At 39.5% G+C, this 15,900-nt stretch overlaps 1 protein-coding gene across 1 annotated transcript in view; it reads right to left on the bottom strand.

Annotated features, from left to right (window-relative positions):
• Positions 1-14,785, bottom strand: part of atrnl1a (attractin-like 1a) — a 341,974-nt gene extending 327,189 nt beyond the window's left edge. The window contains exons 1-2 of the mRNA XM_080869803.1: positions 13,964-14,785; positions 13,597-13,880 (exon numbers count right to left, since the gene is read on the bottom strand). Coding sequence (XP_080725929.1) covers positions 13,597-13,841 — 245 coding nt within the window. The 5' untranslated portion in view covers positions 13,842-13,880; positions 13,964-14,785. The remainder of the gene's footprint in view (positions 1-13,596; positions 13,881-13,963) is intronic.
• Between the last annotated feature and the right edge of the window lie 1,115 nt (positions 14,786-15,900).

The raw sequence follows: 15,900 nt of genomic DNA, 5'->3' as shown, positions 1-15,900 counted from the left end.
AGACACAGGGGGTAAGGACACGAGGGGAAATCTAATAAATGACATCTAAACAGAATAACCTAGGAACCCTTAGAATAAGCAGTGGACCTAAAACATAATAACAGCAAATGACAAAAATACAGGAAAACACAAAACACCAGGTAGAAGTCCCGGGACCATGACATCAATTATCAGCTAAACAGCAAGCTATATCAATTTTTCCTGTCACTGGAAGAACTTGAAAGTGACAGATGAATGAACAGACAGCGCACCAGGTTCTACATATTTGTGACAAACATGTCTTGAGATGACAAATAAAGATTGGGGTGAGTTGTTTACATGTCTTTTCAGCTCTAATGCAGCAGAAAGCCAGGAGTAAAGACCGTCTGGAAATCCAGCAAGCTATCCATGAGTACTGATCAAATTCAAATTCAAATGTCACTGAAAATCAGCTGATTTAAACTCCACCAGAAGTCACTTCTATGAACATTCTGTCCAATTACCCAATGAGGACACTAAATTTTGCCATTACGAATGCCTAAGAAGCTAAAGGCTGAGTATGTTTGCTCTACTACCATTGCTGCTGATGAGTTCAAGTTTCTATTATGCTGTCCTCTTTTTAATTGGACTGAATTTTTAAAAAAAAAAAGAGTCTTATTTGCAAAATCATTTTCATACTGCATCTTAGAGGAAATATGGCCTTTGGGTTACACATGAGATAACTATTTTACTATCATACTACTTTTAAATCTGTCAACACATTTATTAAAGTGTAACATGCCGTTTAGTGAGGGTAGCACATTCGCAGTTTGCTGCCAATCTGAGGATGACCCATCTATCTGCTAAGAGCTCTGTTGTCAATGGAGGCAATGCACAAAGTATATGATACAACCAGTCTGTGGGCTGCTGTTGCTTGTGCTGTATCAGCAAGTTAGAACATACAAAGAGATGAAGTAGAAACAAGTGTTAACCAATCAACATTTAGCAGATGCAAATGTCATCCACTTCCAGCGACACATAGATGGAATTCTGAAGCACTGAGTGTGAGCATGTCTGATGTGGATGAAAACCCTCGTTGCTTGCTGTGTGAACGGTAAGATGTACTGAGACAGACACATTCTAAGGAACATAAATTACGCTTAGAGTGAGGATCTTACCAGATCTTGTTGTTTGTTTTAGCTGACTATTGACCAAACTACAAAGATGTTCAAGTTACAAATATACCAACCACAGGAAATCACTGAATTGTAGCATATATTAATTCACAACCACAAGTAACTGACTTCACATTGTACAGTCACAAAAATGGGTTTTGTAGTAGGGCAAAATCTGTAGGTGAAAGACAGATATTATCACCTGAGGTCTTCCCTTGCATAGCGGGGTCTTGCTGTCCTAAGTTGGATAACTGTCTCCACCAATTTTGAAACCAAATGTGACCCTGACTATGAAACAGAGGAATGTTGCATGCTCATGCAGTGAAAAAACATGTCAGTCAAAAGGTTTTCTCATCCTAAAGCACATCCAGGTTTATGTCTCTATATTCGACCAAGTCTAAGGACAGCAGTCTAAGCAGATGTGCCCAGATTTCCGTCTCCCTAATGACTGAATCTACTCTTCTGGGAGGTCACCAGTTTGTACCCAAGCCAGCTAAGATATGGAATCTCTCCAGCATTTCTACCCTGTAGCTTCCTCCAAGAAGGATACAAATTTAAAAAGAAAGAAAGAAAGAAAGAAAGAAACTCATCAGGAAAGGATCCAGGAGGCATCCTAGTCAGATGCAACCACCTTAACTGGGTTGGTAGGTTGACCAGTAAATCAATGACTTGACCTTCATGCTCAATTCTTTCTTCACTATAACAGACGAGTATATGGTCCATAACACTGCAGATGCCACACCAATCTTTCTGTCAATCTCCCACTCTGCTGTTCCCACACTCATAAACAAGACCTTGAGATATGAAAACAAAAATTTACAACATGTTGTATAAAATAAAATAATAGATTCAGACTATAAAGTCATCGGGTGTTTACTGAGGTCTTAAATTAAGCTAACTATAGAGTCCAACAATCATACTTCTTTTTCCAACCAGAGGAGTCACTTCCTTCTGGCCAGTTTGAGTGACTTCCCACCTTGTTCTATGGGGCGGTGTCTCCAGAGATCAGGCTGATTTCATAGCATTTTGTGGAGTTTTAATTAGTCTAACATCTTAAGATTGGAGAATCGGGGTCGGTACCTTCGGCTCTTTTTCATGTGTTGACACACTGAGCAGATTTTGCAGTGTGGCATTACAGAAGGCAGTGTTATGCCTTCATGAAGGCATGTTCATTTCTATTCAGTTTCATTAATAAAGCACCAATGTACAACAACAGTCACCTCACACCCCCTTATACTGAAAGGTAAACATCCTAAATTATTACAGTAACCTGATAGCAGAGACTGACAACACTCAGAAGGAAAAAAAACTCACTTTTAATAGAAGGAGAGTTAATGATGTGGAGTTGCATGTAACTAAATCAGGACTGAAAACAAGGTGACAGAGAGGAAATGATATGATTGGGCCTTATAATTTCTCTCCAATCATATGTGCCTAGCCCATATGCTTAAATGGGGTGCACATGCCTGGATCAGTGACATTCACGTTACTTGTTTTAATGTGGTTGCTGTAGATGACTGATGTTAAATTCTTCAAATGATGGAAAATTACTTGAAAATAACCTAAATTAGTCCTGTCGGATCTATAGATGGAGTATTAGTGGAGCCCACTGTTCCATTGTTATTGTGATGTCATAAATACGGACCTTCATCTCTGAGAAACTGCTACGGCCTCAGGGAGGACCACATGGGGGACATTATTCATGTAACACACCTGCCAATCCGGCTGCGCGTGCGTGTGTGCATGCGTGTGTTATGCCCTTGCGCTCTCTCATCATAGCAGGATTAACTCCCACTGGACAGATGGCAGTGTGATGCTCCTCCCTCCCACGCACGGTTTGTCATAGACACACACCAACAAAAACACACACTCACAAACAAACCACAGCTCTGCACAGAACGGTGGCATCTTCAGTAGACGAGCTGTGTCATCATTACGCCACACTGCCAGAGGCTTAAACACACGTAATCACACACATACACACATGGACTGAAGCCCATGTCAGCAGATGATGACTCTGATGGCAAAAAAAGCACTCTATTCTGTCTCCACTCTGCACGTCTCTCACTAAAACACTTGTGTGGTTGTTTTATCCTTGAATGGCTCCATTCTCCCAGCAGGATTTATATTTGGAACTCCCTTTGCGACTGTGACTATTTATGCATATTTGTGGCTATAATTTACTGTAAACATGATGAGTGTGTTTTAAGATTTTTTTTTTAAGAATAAGACACTGATTGTAATCAAAAGCATCTCCTAAGGCAATCAAAATGTTTTCTTATATTATACTTTGTGTTCTCGATAACGTTCATCCTCAGGTCAAATTCACTAAAGAGGCTTACAACAAAACAAAAAACAGAAAATCTGATGGCGGGTATAAATGCTCTGATAAATCGAGACTGGCAGGATTGAGATGTAACTGCAATAAATATTTTGGAGTTTTCTTGAACTGAAATTCTTGCCAGCTACTGGTAGTTATAGAACATTTTTACTTTTTCTTTTGTTGTTTATTTTTTGTGTGTGTGTGTGGGGTTTTTTTTTTAAGTTGAATATTTCGGTACTTACCAAACTATAAAATAAAGTGTTAAACTTCAAGCCACAGTGTTCATTTTATCACTTTCAGGATATTCAAGAAAATGTAATATGACATATTTTTAATATACTTAATTTACAGAAAACAATAACTATACAGGCACGGTATTATAAATACAATAGATACTGTTATTTTAAGTGAGATGATGATACCTGATTGGGAATTTTAGTCTCCAAAATATTTTTAATGCACTTAAAACATCGTGTTGCTGGCATTTTTTAAGACATTAAAATTTCTACAACTTCTCTACAAATTTATTTAAAAGGGGCATTTGTTTTAGTTTTTAACAGTTAAATCCTGATCCTCATATAGAGGCGTCTTGTGTGATAATGGTTAAACTGGCCATAAATAATGTAGCTCTGCATTCTCTACACTGCAGCTCAAATAAGCCGTGCTGTTCTATTTCACAATCTACAACAATCTGGATTAGACTCAAGCTCCACAACCTCATGGCCTAAAAAAGATGTACCTAAAATACCAAGAAAAAACAAAACAAAACACAGTAATAGCCACTTGGGGTTGTTTCGAAAAGTAAGTCAATTACAACAGACTCCCATTAAAGCACAAATTAACATGGTTACAGTCTGGTAGGAAACCTTTTTTTGTTCTCTAAAGGCTCATTTCTTCCTTCCTAGTAACAGCTGATAACTGGTAGATTTTTTTTTCCTTTTATGGTATTAATCATAAAAAGCCACTTCAGTTGTTTTAAGACATGAAACATTAACTCTTTTTACCATCAGCCTGACAGTGGGCCAATTTTACGGGCACTTTTTAACGACCGTAACTCTGTTACCGTTTGTGCTACAGAGAAACGCAAATGGTTTCAGAAAGAAGAGAAGAGACGTGCTTTATAAGGATAGTTGTTGTATCACAATAGCACAAACCATTCAAAAGGTACTGCTCACTTACCACACAGACAGAGGAATCAGCTGGGCATAGATGTTACCATGTGTGCTTATATTTCCATAACTCCTCAACCGTTTTGGGCTAGAGAGAAAACTGAAATGGTTCAGAAAAGATGAGAATTATCTTGAAATTTTACAGCCAAAATTACAACATAGGTCCAGGCAGTCTGTCTGATACTTGGGTGAAAAAGAGTTAATAAGGATAAGGCTGCTTTTGAATGGTAGACAGTTCCTGTCATGAGTAGCTTTAGCCACTAACTGTCTGCCAGGCATCACCTCAGCTAATTTTATAAACTGGAACTCTCAACCACATTTGTGGTTTTACAGCAATGACTTTTCTGCACTCAGCTGTACTGACAGACCAAGGAGTCAGTACTCGAGCTACGTCATCAGTCCATGGATACACCTTGCTAGCCAAGCTAGCATTAGCTAATAACTCAAGATGATTGCTCTGATACCAATTACTACTACTACCACTACTACTACTACTAATAATAATAAAAATAACAATAATATTCATAATTTTAAAATCACAAAATAATAAGTCACATGATAGTGGCTACATTTATCTCATTTTTTTTTTATCTCCCAATATAAGTAAATAGTAAATGGACTAGGTCTTATATAGCACTTTTCTACTCTGAGCACTCAAAGCTCTTTATACAACTAATTCATTCACTCAATCACTTTTTCTAATCTGTTCTGTCTATCTAACAGTCACACATTTACACTCCGATGGATGCATCGGAGAGCAACAAGGGGTTAGTATATTGCCCAAGGATATTTGGCACGCAGACTAGGGGGAAGCCAGGAATCGAACCACCAACCTTCCAATCAGTGGAAGACCTGCTCTACCGCCTGAGCTACAACCACCCCATGAGTGGTGGACACATTTCTACATATGGTATGTAGAATCCCTTAATTTTTCAGCTTTTCTACTGTGGTGGAGATTTATTTTCAAAGTTAGTATAGGTCAATGTTTGCTGATTAATTCATATTAAATAAAAGACTGTTTTTTGCTAAGGTACATATTTTACTTTTGCAATGGATGTGTCCTGAATCCAACTTACTCTATACAGAAGAATGAGTCATCAACTTATTAGAAGGTAAAGTATCTTCAAACAGTTAACAGTTATTTTTGGCAACAGATCCTACGTTGTTCCGATTTGGCAACAAGATTTCATGTCATGTTCAGACTGAACAAATTCCCATGATCATGATTTAAATTCTCATTTATCACTTCTATGGATTTAACTCTGTTAGGCCAAACTTCTAAACCAACAAGGGAAATGATATTCATGATATTCATACTGCTGCACACAGATGTGATGTGCAGAGCTGAACGGGGACCATAATGGACTCCAGCATCACGTAATAGGATTTTGGTGCCACTATAATATCAAAACTGCGCTCACAGTATTAGTTGACAGATTAAATCAGACATGAAGTGGAGGGTTTTAATCTAAAGCTATAATCATTTTTATAGAAATAAAAATAGCATTTTCTGCATGTATATTTTCACTAAATATAACTGCAATATTGTATTGTCATCTGATCGGCTGCTGTCTAAATTTGGAGCGAAGCATGCTGTACTTATCACACCAAGCCTGATAAACTGACTGAGTTCGCTCCATCTGGCTCAACAGCAGCAGCATTATGTTTTTTTTCCCCTCCTCTCTATCAATTAGTACCATCAGCATCTCCTTTCAGACCTCCCTGTTACATCTCTGTTGGGAGATAATGGCTTGAAAATGTTTGATCAGTGTGAATTCATTTTTCACTTAACTTTCAAGAGACAAAGCAAGATTAATGCAGCAGTTTATTCTAGCAAAACCTTGGGCAAGAAGATTTACTTTGATGTGCTGCATCAGACAGTTTGCTGGTGAAACTGCCAGATGCCACTGTTACGCAGGTCTACAAGTGTTTCACCGCCTCTTCCTTCTAACCATGAGGTTAATTGAGGACAAACAGGTAACATATTTAGTTTGAAGAAATCCTTCTATTGAGAGTACTCTTTCATTGCTGCATAGTTCTCCTTTGTGATTTATGATTTACTCATACTGATTGTGCACTTGACTTAAGGAGACTCTTCAATTTGCCATTTGAACAGTGCTGAAAACATTACAAAAATAAGCATGGGTTGTTTTTCAAATGTTTCCAATAGAAAGGTTGCTGACAGGAGCTATGAAAGATGAATACACAAGCAAAGCGCTTGATTTGGACATCGTACACTCGGCTTTCATCACCGAAATTTAAGTTGTTTTCAAAACTATGGTATTATCGAATACAATGTGGTTGTTTGTTTGTAGGGCTACTTTTCTGAACTGTGTTAACGTAAGCAAGAGTTTCCTGGTGTGGATGGATGGGTCTGCTAACCTTTATTCTTATACTTTATTTGAAGTTATGGAGATATTGAGGTTTGGTGCTAAACTACACGAAGTGCTTCCAAAGTTAACATAAGGAGGATGACGACCTCTGCATTTACTAGAAGAGACTATTTTGTAGTTCTTTAGCGATTTCTATAATGTTTCTGGGCACAGTTGTCCCCCAAAGATCAGTTTGTTCAACTAGTGTGATAACTGCACAGTTAAGCAAATCATGCACCGTAGGAGTCTGTCTGTAGTGTGATCGTTACCAGTGTCTGACCAGGGATCTGCTACCTCTGTAAAAAATAATTTTGTTAATTAATTACCAAATATGTTAGAGGACAGTGTGTCAACGCTTCCCCAGCTGAGCTTCAAGAGTGCATAAAAGAGAAAGTGAGCAAGTGCAAGAGAGCAGCTAACATAAACTGATATGCAAGGCAAGGTGTACACAGTCCAGCAGGAGCGTGGGGAGGAGGGATAGTACAAGGCAAGCATGCAGTCCTGCAGCTGATGTCAACCAAGTAAATACATAAATAGCAATACCCACACCGAACAGTAGATACAGGCCAACACAGAAATAAAAAGAAAGAGTATGTTTCAGTTTAACAGAAGGACACAAGGACAACTTGTGAAAGATAAGTACTTTCAGCTGTGGCTTTATTTCCCAATGGGGACTGTAACCATTTATGCCAAATACCCTGCTTGCCCCAACCCTCCAGTTTACCCAGGCTTGGGAGAGACACTGAGAGTGCACTAGCTTGTGACCCTCAGAGGCTGGTTTGGGTCTCAAACCAGGAATCTTTTTTTAATGTAAGGCAAACATTTCTAAACCACTACACCTTAGATCCAGCACTTGTGAAAATGGATGTTAAACATAGTTTCTTTTACCTTGGAGAGCAGCTGAGCAGTATTTCCCCATTCTGCTTGGGTGCCTCTTTGAACTCAGTGTAGTAGCACCAGCTCTCCAACTATTGTGGGTTGTGTTTTGAGTCACCCTCCAGTTTACAGCCGATCTCCAGAGCAGAACAAGAATGAGTACGACATGAAGATCACAGATTCAAGACAGCAGAATGTCACTGAGAACCACAAGAAGAGCAATCTGATCAAGCTGTAGGAAATTACTAGAGGGTGGCGACTGGACCTATTAGGTTGTTAGTGAACTTTGAACTGAACTTTCAAAATAAGAGCTTAAGGATTGGCCAACAATTTTACCATGTTGACTTGGATAGATCTTTGATGAGTTCTTTCACTGTGATAGAAAGCTCTGACAGAAATAGATTACTGCAAACCAACACAAAAGAAAACACAATGTGTTTAAAGATGTTATAAAGCTTCACAAACTTAAAATATACTGGAAACTGTAGTGCTGTGAAATGTTATAAAAACCATTTCATCAAAGAAAATTGGATTTTAAAGTTAAGCGTTTTGATGGCTGATGACTTCTTTAAGTATGCTTTTGTGTGCTGTAGGTGGGGAAAAAGATGCTATCTAGTTTGTATCAAAAGAAAAACAACAGGAGAGCAGAAAAAAATAAAGAGAGAAAATACCTTTTGAAAACAAAGAGTGATACTGTGAACCAATAAGACCAAACAGAACACACATGCCTTAAATCAATAGACAAGCAGAGCTGTCTCCCTATTTCTCCTTTATTGGATCTATCTATGTGGCACAGTACAGTGTGTGTGTGTGTGTGTGTGTGTGTGTGTGTGTGTGTGTGTGTGTGTGTGTGTGTGTGTGTGTGTGTGTATGTGTGTGTGTGTGTGTGTGTGTGTGTGTGTGTGTGTGTGTGTGTGTGTCTCATCCAACTGCAATCCAATGGCCAGTAAAGCTTTAGCTTTATAGAGCATTTTCAAAGCAGACCAGCACAGATCCCTTCAGTCTGTCCTCACTATTAGATGCAGCTGATGAAACAGTGAATTTCATTAGATAATACAGCGGTTTGGAGAGAGCATTCCTGTAATACAGGTAGTTTACAAGGAAACTTATCAACAGCTTGTTCATAATACCAAGAAGCAACCTCCAGTGTCTTTCTGCTCCCTTATTAGATGATTTAGAAATGAAAACTTTAACATAAAGACACATTTTCACTTTACAAATTAAAATTAGAAGTCTTTTTTTAAGGTATCTTTTTATATTTCCATGCAAAACCTCCAAGGCTGGAAAATGAAGATAATGTCGAAATACTGAAAACTGCAGTTCCTCAAATAGCCACTTTAAATTTCCATAGATTCCCACGTTAAAATGTTTCAATAGTTATTTTTCCATGTTAAAATAACTGTTGAAATAAACATTTTTACACCCTGATACATTTTTCCCTATTCATAAGAACTAAACTCTTTCATTTGGATACTGGTGAGGTTTAAAGTTAGAGTCCTGGCAAGTATGTAGCTGTCTGCTAGACTTCATCTCCATAACTAAACTGGATCCCTTGGAAGTATGTGACAATATGACGTCTGTGCTCCAGTCTCAGAGTGAAACTCTGGGATACTAATTATCTGTTATTTCCCACTAATTGGCAGGTGTACCCATATGCACCCATATGCTTTACAGATGCAGCATTTGCTGCACTCCACTCCAATTAGCACTCCATCCTTTAAATACTTCTGACTCCAAAAAACACACAGAACAAAATAGCTACAGTCTAAACAGTAGGTTCCATTGTGCTGGATCGGTCCATTTTTAAGGTACAATGTGTAAAATATATACACAGGGCTAATTACAGTGCATGACAATGAGGCTTGCTTCTAGTGGTCAAAGGAAGGTTTTGAAATCCATCCATCCACTTTTATTTTAGACATTAATACAAGTAGGATGGGAAGATTATTATGTTTAGAAACTTGTTGTCAAAGGTCACTCAACAGTCACATCTTGAGCAGCCTGAGTCAGTGGCGCCCAGGCATAGGCCTGTAAATGTACCCCACTCCCCCACCGCTCCAGTAACATCAAGACTTCATGGTCATTTTAATCCTTTTCTGACATCAGATGTGTATCATGAAAGGATCTTATTTTGTTCTCTCCTGTTTTCTGTCATGCATAACCTGCTACACTGGTGGATGCTTCTATCAAACATGGCTGAAGTTTCATATAATTATTTTAGGATATGTGCAAGTTGATGCCAAATGTCTGAGCTCAGTGTTCAGACAATTTTTATTCTACTCTAGCCTCTGTATAAGATCAGTGAGAGAGGATATCCCTAATGTGGTTATATCACTGACTGTAAGCTATTCACCTGCCATTTAAACTTTGTTTGCAAGGGGCAGCCAAAGTTGACTAAAAGAGAGTGGGAAAGGAGCAAAGAACAGCTTGTTTCATACAGTGGATGAACTTAGGGTCAAACATAGATAAGGATTATTTTTGAACTGTCAGTCATGCGAAGCAACTCTAATTAAGCCCATACCTGCAACAGGATAAAGAGAGCCACAGTAGGCACTTTTTAATCGCCACTTGGCAGTAGAATAAATGTCGTATAAAGCCCGAGATGCAGGCAATTTTTCCCCGCATGTCACTTCCCACATAGTTGTGTCCCCATTATATGTAACGACCTCCTATGCCATTAAATCACCATCTTCAGTGTGTTTATCGGTTAATGCCACCACCTTCATTTAAGACGTGCCGTGTTTAAAAGTCTCGCTTCACGGCTTCTTCCTAATGAAAAAAAACATCCATCATTTTCATCTCTTTGCATTTCTTTCATATTTTTCATGAGTTAGGATCTCCGTGCGATAAATCTGTCTTTCCTTGTGGTTATTTAGGTCTCCCTGTGGTCTACGGTCATTTAGGATATAGCGGGTGGGCCATTTTCATCTGTGTCTTTATTGCCTGAAAATCCCAATTTATGCTATTTGTGTTTGCTCTTTTTTTGTAAACTGTTCTCTTTGTTGGTGGTCACTTTAGCTGTCTTTTCTTTGTATCGTTTTTACTATCTCTTTGTGGTCATTTATTATTTTCATCTATTTGCTTTTTTGCACCCTTTTGTAGTGAGCTCGTGTCTCTCTACAATCATTATTTCTTTCTTTATGGTCATGTCAGTCTCTCTGTACTCATTTGAGTCCCTTTCTTGTCTTTTAGTGACCTTTGTAGCAAGCTGATAAACATTCAAACAAGAAATGTAAACAGTCCAAACAGATGCAATCTGCTGCAGGGACCTCCTGACACCGTAAGCCTCTGCTTAGCAAGCCCTTATTAGTTGTATACTTGTAAAGTGGTCATGTAAGGGTTAAACATGCTGTAGACTGATAGCTCAGAACTATCATCAATGATACGCTTTCACTTCATTGGGCAATTTGATGGCACAGCTGTTCTACCTTTTTAATCGAGCACTCCCATCATTTCCCATTGCTTGTATATAAGAAGCACTCTGTATTAGTGAATGATATCAAGCGGACGCTAAGAAGAAAAGCTCATCCCTGCAGTTTTGTCTTGCCCAGTGCTCTTGCAACATTCGTATTGATTGAGGAATCGATACTGTCCTCTAGAGAGAAAATACCAGACTGATATCCTGCCATTTCTTCATCCATACTCAACAGAGCAGGCTGCAGGTGACCGTGACAAGGTATGCTTGTTCCTTCAGGACGATATGAGGGGTGAATATTGCCACAGAGCAAGGAGGGAGAGGGGATCTGACCATTTAAGCTGCTCTCCAGGCAGAGAGAGGGGGATATCTGTTCCAAGTTTGTTTGTTTTTTTATGATACCTAAAGCAGTTTTTCTAAGTCAAGCATGAAACACCTCCTTTATAGAAGACTTTTAATCTAACATTTGATTAAGTTGCCTCTTTGTCACGTACACAAACTCCCCAGGAAGGCTTATCAGAATAATGTTCTGTAGCTGGAAGCATTTTGCAGAGCAATTCCTGCCTAACCTGACCTAGACATCAGTGACTATACTAGTGTGCTTTTATGAACAGCAAACACATTGTTTTCATATAAAATGTTTCACTTTTATCATCATGCATATGTGATGTGGGGCTTCCATATTGCTATAAAAGTCAAGAGGGAATAAACCAGTTGAACAGGCAGTGGGTGGACTGACTTTTCCCCCCAGTATCTGCTCTTTGCTGTGTAATTTCCCTTCCAAGTGTCATTCTTCACTTGGCTCCACTTATTAGAGGTTTCATTACGTGCAATACTAAAAGGGATTTTAATGACAAAATATGCATGTGCCATTGCCTGTACCTTTAAAAACTTTTTGCTGAACATAGATGCAGCATAAGATCAAAAGATTAAAATTAAAAAAAATCAGTTGCAGTCTACTACTACATCGTTAATGCATTAAAAGATAATGTGCTATGAAATACAGTGGTACAGATTATGTTTCTACACCTAAACTTCTCAGAAGGGATGTTTTCATATCTATATATAATACTGAATGAGTTGTGGGGCTGGAATTTCTTTACCCTCTCTGAATCTCCACCTTTTCTCCTGTAACGGTTTCCCAATGAAACCAGACTAAGAACAATTCAGAACATGTATGAAGATGAAGAGATCAAATGATCAAGTCAGCCCGCTGAGACAGGTGTACCAGGGACCTACTCTGGTGCCAGTTCTGGGCAAGTGACACAAAAAAAAAAAAAAAAAACATGTGGTCCGTATGAACCATATTTGAAATTATTATTGAAATTATTGCATACTGTCTTTTTGCACGCAGACACGTATGTCCCCACTCGGATGTATTATTAAACTTAACTGTTGCTGCAATCCTTTCTAGAGTACACACTAGCACTGTATTCTGTGGTTGTACCATCTTCTCCTGCCTGTGGCTGAGCAGGTGACAGTGGTTTGTACTAATTAGTGCTTCTACAAAACAATGCCTATTCTTTTCTTCTCTTCCTTTTTTTCGGGTCAGGCTTGTGTCTTTATAAATATTTTAGCAGAACCCGTTCAGACTCTCTGGAGACGTTAATCAGAACTTAACGTCTTAAGTCAGCTTTAAGTTTTCTCAAGAAGTATGGTCGCTTCTTACTTTTTCACTTACTACTCAAACTCACTCAAAATTCAGCTTTGCAACCAAATCAAATTTGTCTCAGAAAACATCACAGGCAAGGCATCACTGAATCACTTGGTTGATGCCAGCTGTATGAGACTCGTGCCAGCAGCTCTAAAGCAGTGACCAGTCTGATTTCTGGGCTTTAAAACTTAATGTCCTCCTTTTAGAAATATGTTTACACTCATGTAGCCAACCAAACCAAACAAAGCTGTGCAGTACATTACACTCATGCATAACCATGACTTACTATTGTAGATTACATTTAATATTCCTGTCTACCAACTTCTACCAATTTTTTACATAAAATATGAATGCATAATATCAGGGTGCTCAGTCTTTGTTTTGCTGTGGCATTAATTTACCCTCATACACTCTGACAATAGAGCCAAGTATCATCCACAGTGCTTGGGTTTAAACGCAGGTGAACATTTTACACTTAATCCCCGAAGAGTGAGATTAGTTAACTAATATTACAAAGAAAAGAAGATGTAGTAACCATTAGCAGAGTTTAGACCCTGCATGTTTTGGCCTTTGATCACCACAACAGTGATATGAGAAACAGTACAACAGGTACGATTTGAACTGTAAATTCACGCAAGCTGTCGACCAACTTACTTGAATCTTCCCTGACAGTGCTGGCATTGATCCCCGACCCAGCCGTGGTCACACACGCAGGTCCCGTTAATACACTTCCCTGAAAAACAGCTTTTATCACAAGACTTGGACACCGAGGAGGCTTCCGCGTGGACCACGAGATGAAGCATCATCAGTATTCCCAGGTATATTTTCAACACTTCCCGGGACCTGCTCTGTGAAGACCTGGTCCAGGTGAGCAGACGTGTCCCGCTAACAAGGACCATGATGGACGCGGGTAGACTTGTTTTTTCGGAGGCTGCAAGCTGAGAGAAAGCGAGCCGTCACGTTAGGCTGTGAGGTGATGTGTTGTCATGAGCTGAGGTGTCACTTGGCTCAAGCAGCTTACCTGTGACGCCTGTGGGAAAGGCGCAGGAAAACAGCAGTTACGCTGTCAGAACATGCCGAGCTGCACGAGAGAAGCTGCGGGACGGGACAAAGAGGTGAAACTTTGATGGAAACTGCTCCGACGTTAAAAAGCCCGTGAACGCATTTCCTCTCGTATTCATCCACTTTCACATCGAAAGCCCCCTTACGCGCGTCCAAGCAACTCTTCCAGATAACTTCCAGTGTGCAGTTTCCAATGAATACAAGCGATCGTGACCGGATGATGCTCTCTCAGCGGGGAAAAGCTGTAATCCAGGAGATAAAATCAAACCACGGAGCTCAGATGACCGTGCGCTTCTCTCCTGCTGGATGTGTTCCCAGACAAAGACGCGCCCTCCCCTCTGCCCGGGTTTGTCCTCCTCCGAGGATGCGACAGCCGCAGCTCCCCCCGGATCGTCGCTTCTTCTGCTTCTTTCTCCTGCCTGCTGCTCTCGCTCTTCAGTCCACACAGCTAGTTTCTGACAGGGGGAAACTCCAGCACAAAGCCCCGAGCATGAGCAGTACGGCCACGCGGTTAAAGGGGCAGTTCCCTTTAAACGGCATGCAGCAGAGACAAAGCCGGTGACATTCGTCTGCAACACCGACTATCTCAGCGCGTTTCTACACCTGAAGCGCATGTTCGAGACGAACAATGAAAGAAGGAAGAATGAAGAAAGACATTTTGCGCACAGTAGAAATATTTTCCTTTTACAATAATTATCCCGATGGCATGCATACCTACACTACTTTCCTTACCTAAATCTATACAGAGATAGCGAGAGAGAGGGTGGAGAGAGAGAGTTATTGTATTTCCAAGTCAAAAATAATGCACCATGTGCTGTACTGTAAGTAATCGGGTATAGGGGTTCCTTTACATTTATTTTAATTATTTTTCTTTCTTCCATTTAGAAACTTAATTCTTGTAGCTTTTTTTCAGTGTCACTGATCACTGAAATCTTTGGCTATCTGCAACTACAGCAAACTTCGCCAGTAAAACAAAAACTGCACATGTTTTGGAGGAAAACAGGGAAAACCCACCATCTTTCTGCATTTTCCTGACCGCCAGCTGTCTCCTGATATTCCCCCAGCAAATCTAGAAGAAGTGTTGTGAATGTGGACCTTTTTGGCCCTGGACATCATGCAGAATGACCTTGATATCCAGTAATTAGGCCACCAAGGATATTCATGCACACTGTATATGTGTGCTGCTTATGTCAAAACAAAATGCATGCCTTGTAAAGGACACGTTATTACCCACAGCATTACCCAGTGAGGCTGAAAGTCTGTTATCCATATGATTGTCTTTCTATTATTTCTTGTGTCTTTGATGAAAAAAATAGCAAATTTTCTGGTTACTCAAAGAAGCTCTTAATTCTTTTCAGCAAAATCCAACACTGGCTGTTTAGTTTTTCAAGGCTGAGTAAATTCAACCATAATGTCAAAATCCAATTTTGTTACTCATTTTCGACAGAAGTTTTTCACACACGCACACACTCGCGCCTTCACAGAAACTTATCATGAGAAAGGGTAACCGCGGGGAATGATCGCTAATAAAACTGCAGCAAAATGGTAATTTTTTCTAGAACAATTGCCCCGAGACAAATTGGAGACAGCATAACAACCCCCACCGAATTCATTCTAGCAATCACTGGTACACTTTATTACTCAAATAGTTATTATCTATGTATCGTACATTTCAAAACCAGCTGGAAACAGTAAAAGATGTGTAATCCTACAGTCTGTCCTTTTATTTCAGAGATCAATCAGTGTTGATTTAAAGTGCAAAATATCTACAGCTGAGAAAAGATGCTTTCAAATAAGAAACTAACCTCTTTCTTTCCACCTAAGCTCTCGGTGCATTGGTTGGACACATTTGGATGCATCTGAGTCGATTCAAAGACAGATATGACAGCAACATTA

Source organism: Rhamphochromis sp. 'chilingali' (genome assembly GCF_963969265.1).
Source record: "Rhamphochromis sp. 'chilingali' genome assembly, chromosome: 20".
In the NCBI taxonomy this organism is placed as follows: Eukaryota; Metazoa; Chordata; class Actinopteri; order Cichliformes; family Cichlidae; genus Rhamphochromis; species Rhamphochromis sp. 'chilingali'.
Note: the sequence above shows the minus strand (reverse complement) of the source record. Positions and strands in the feature narration are given on the sequence as shown.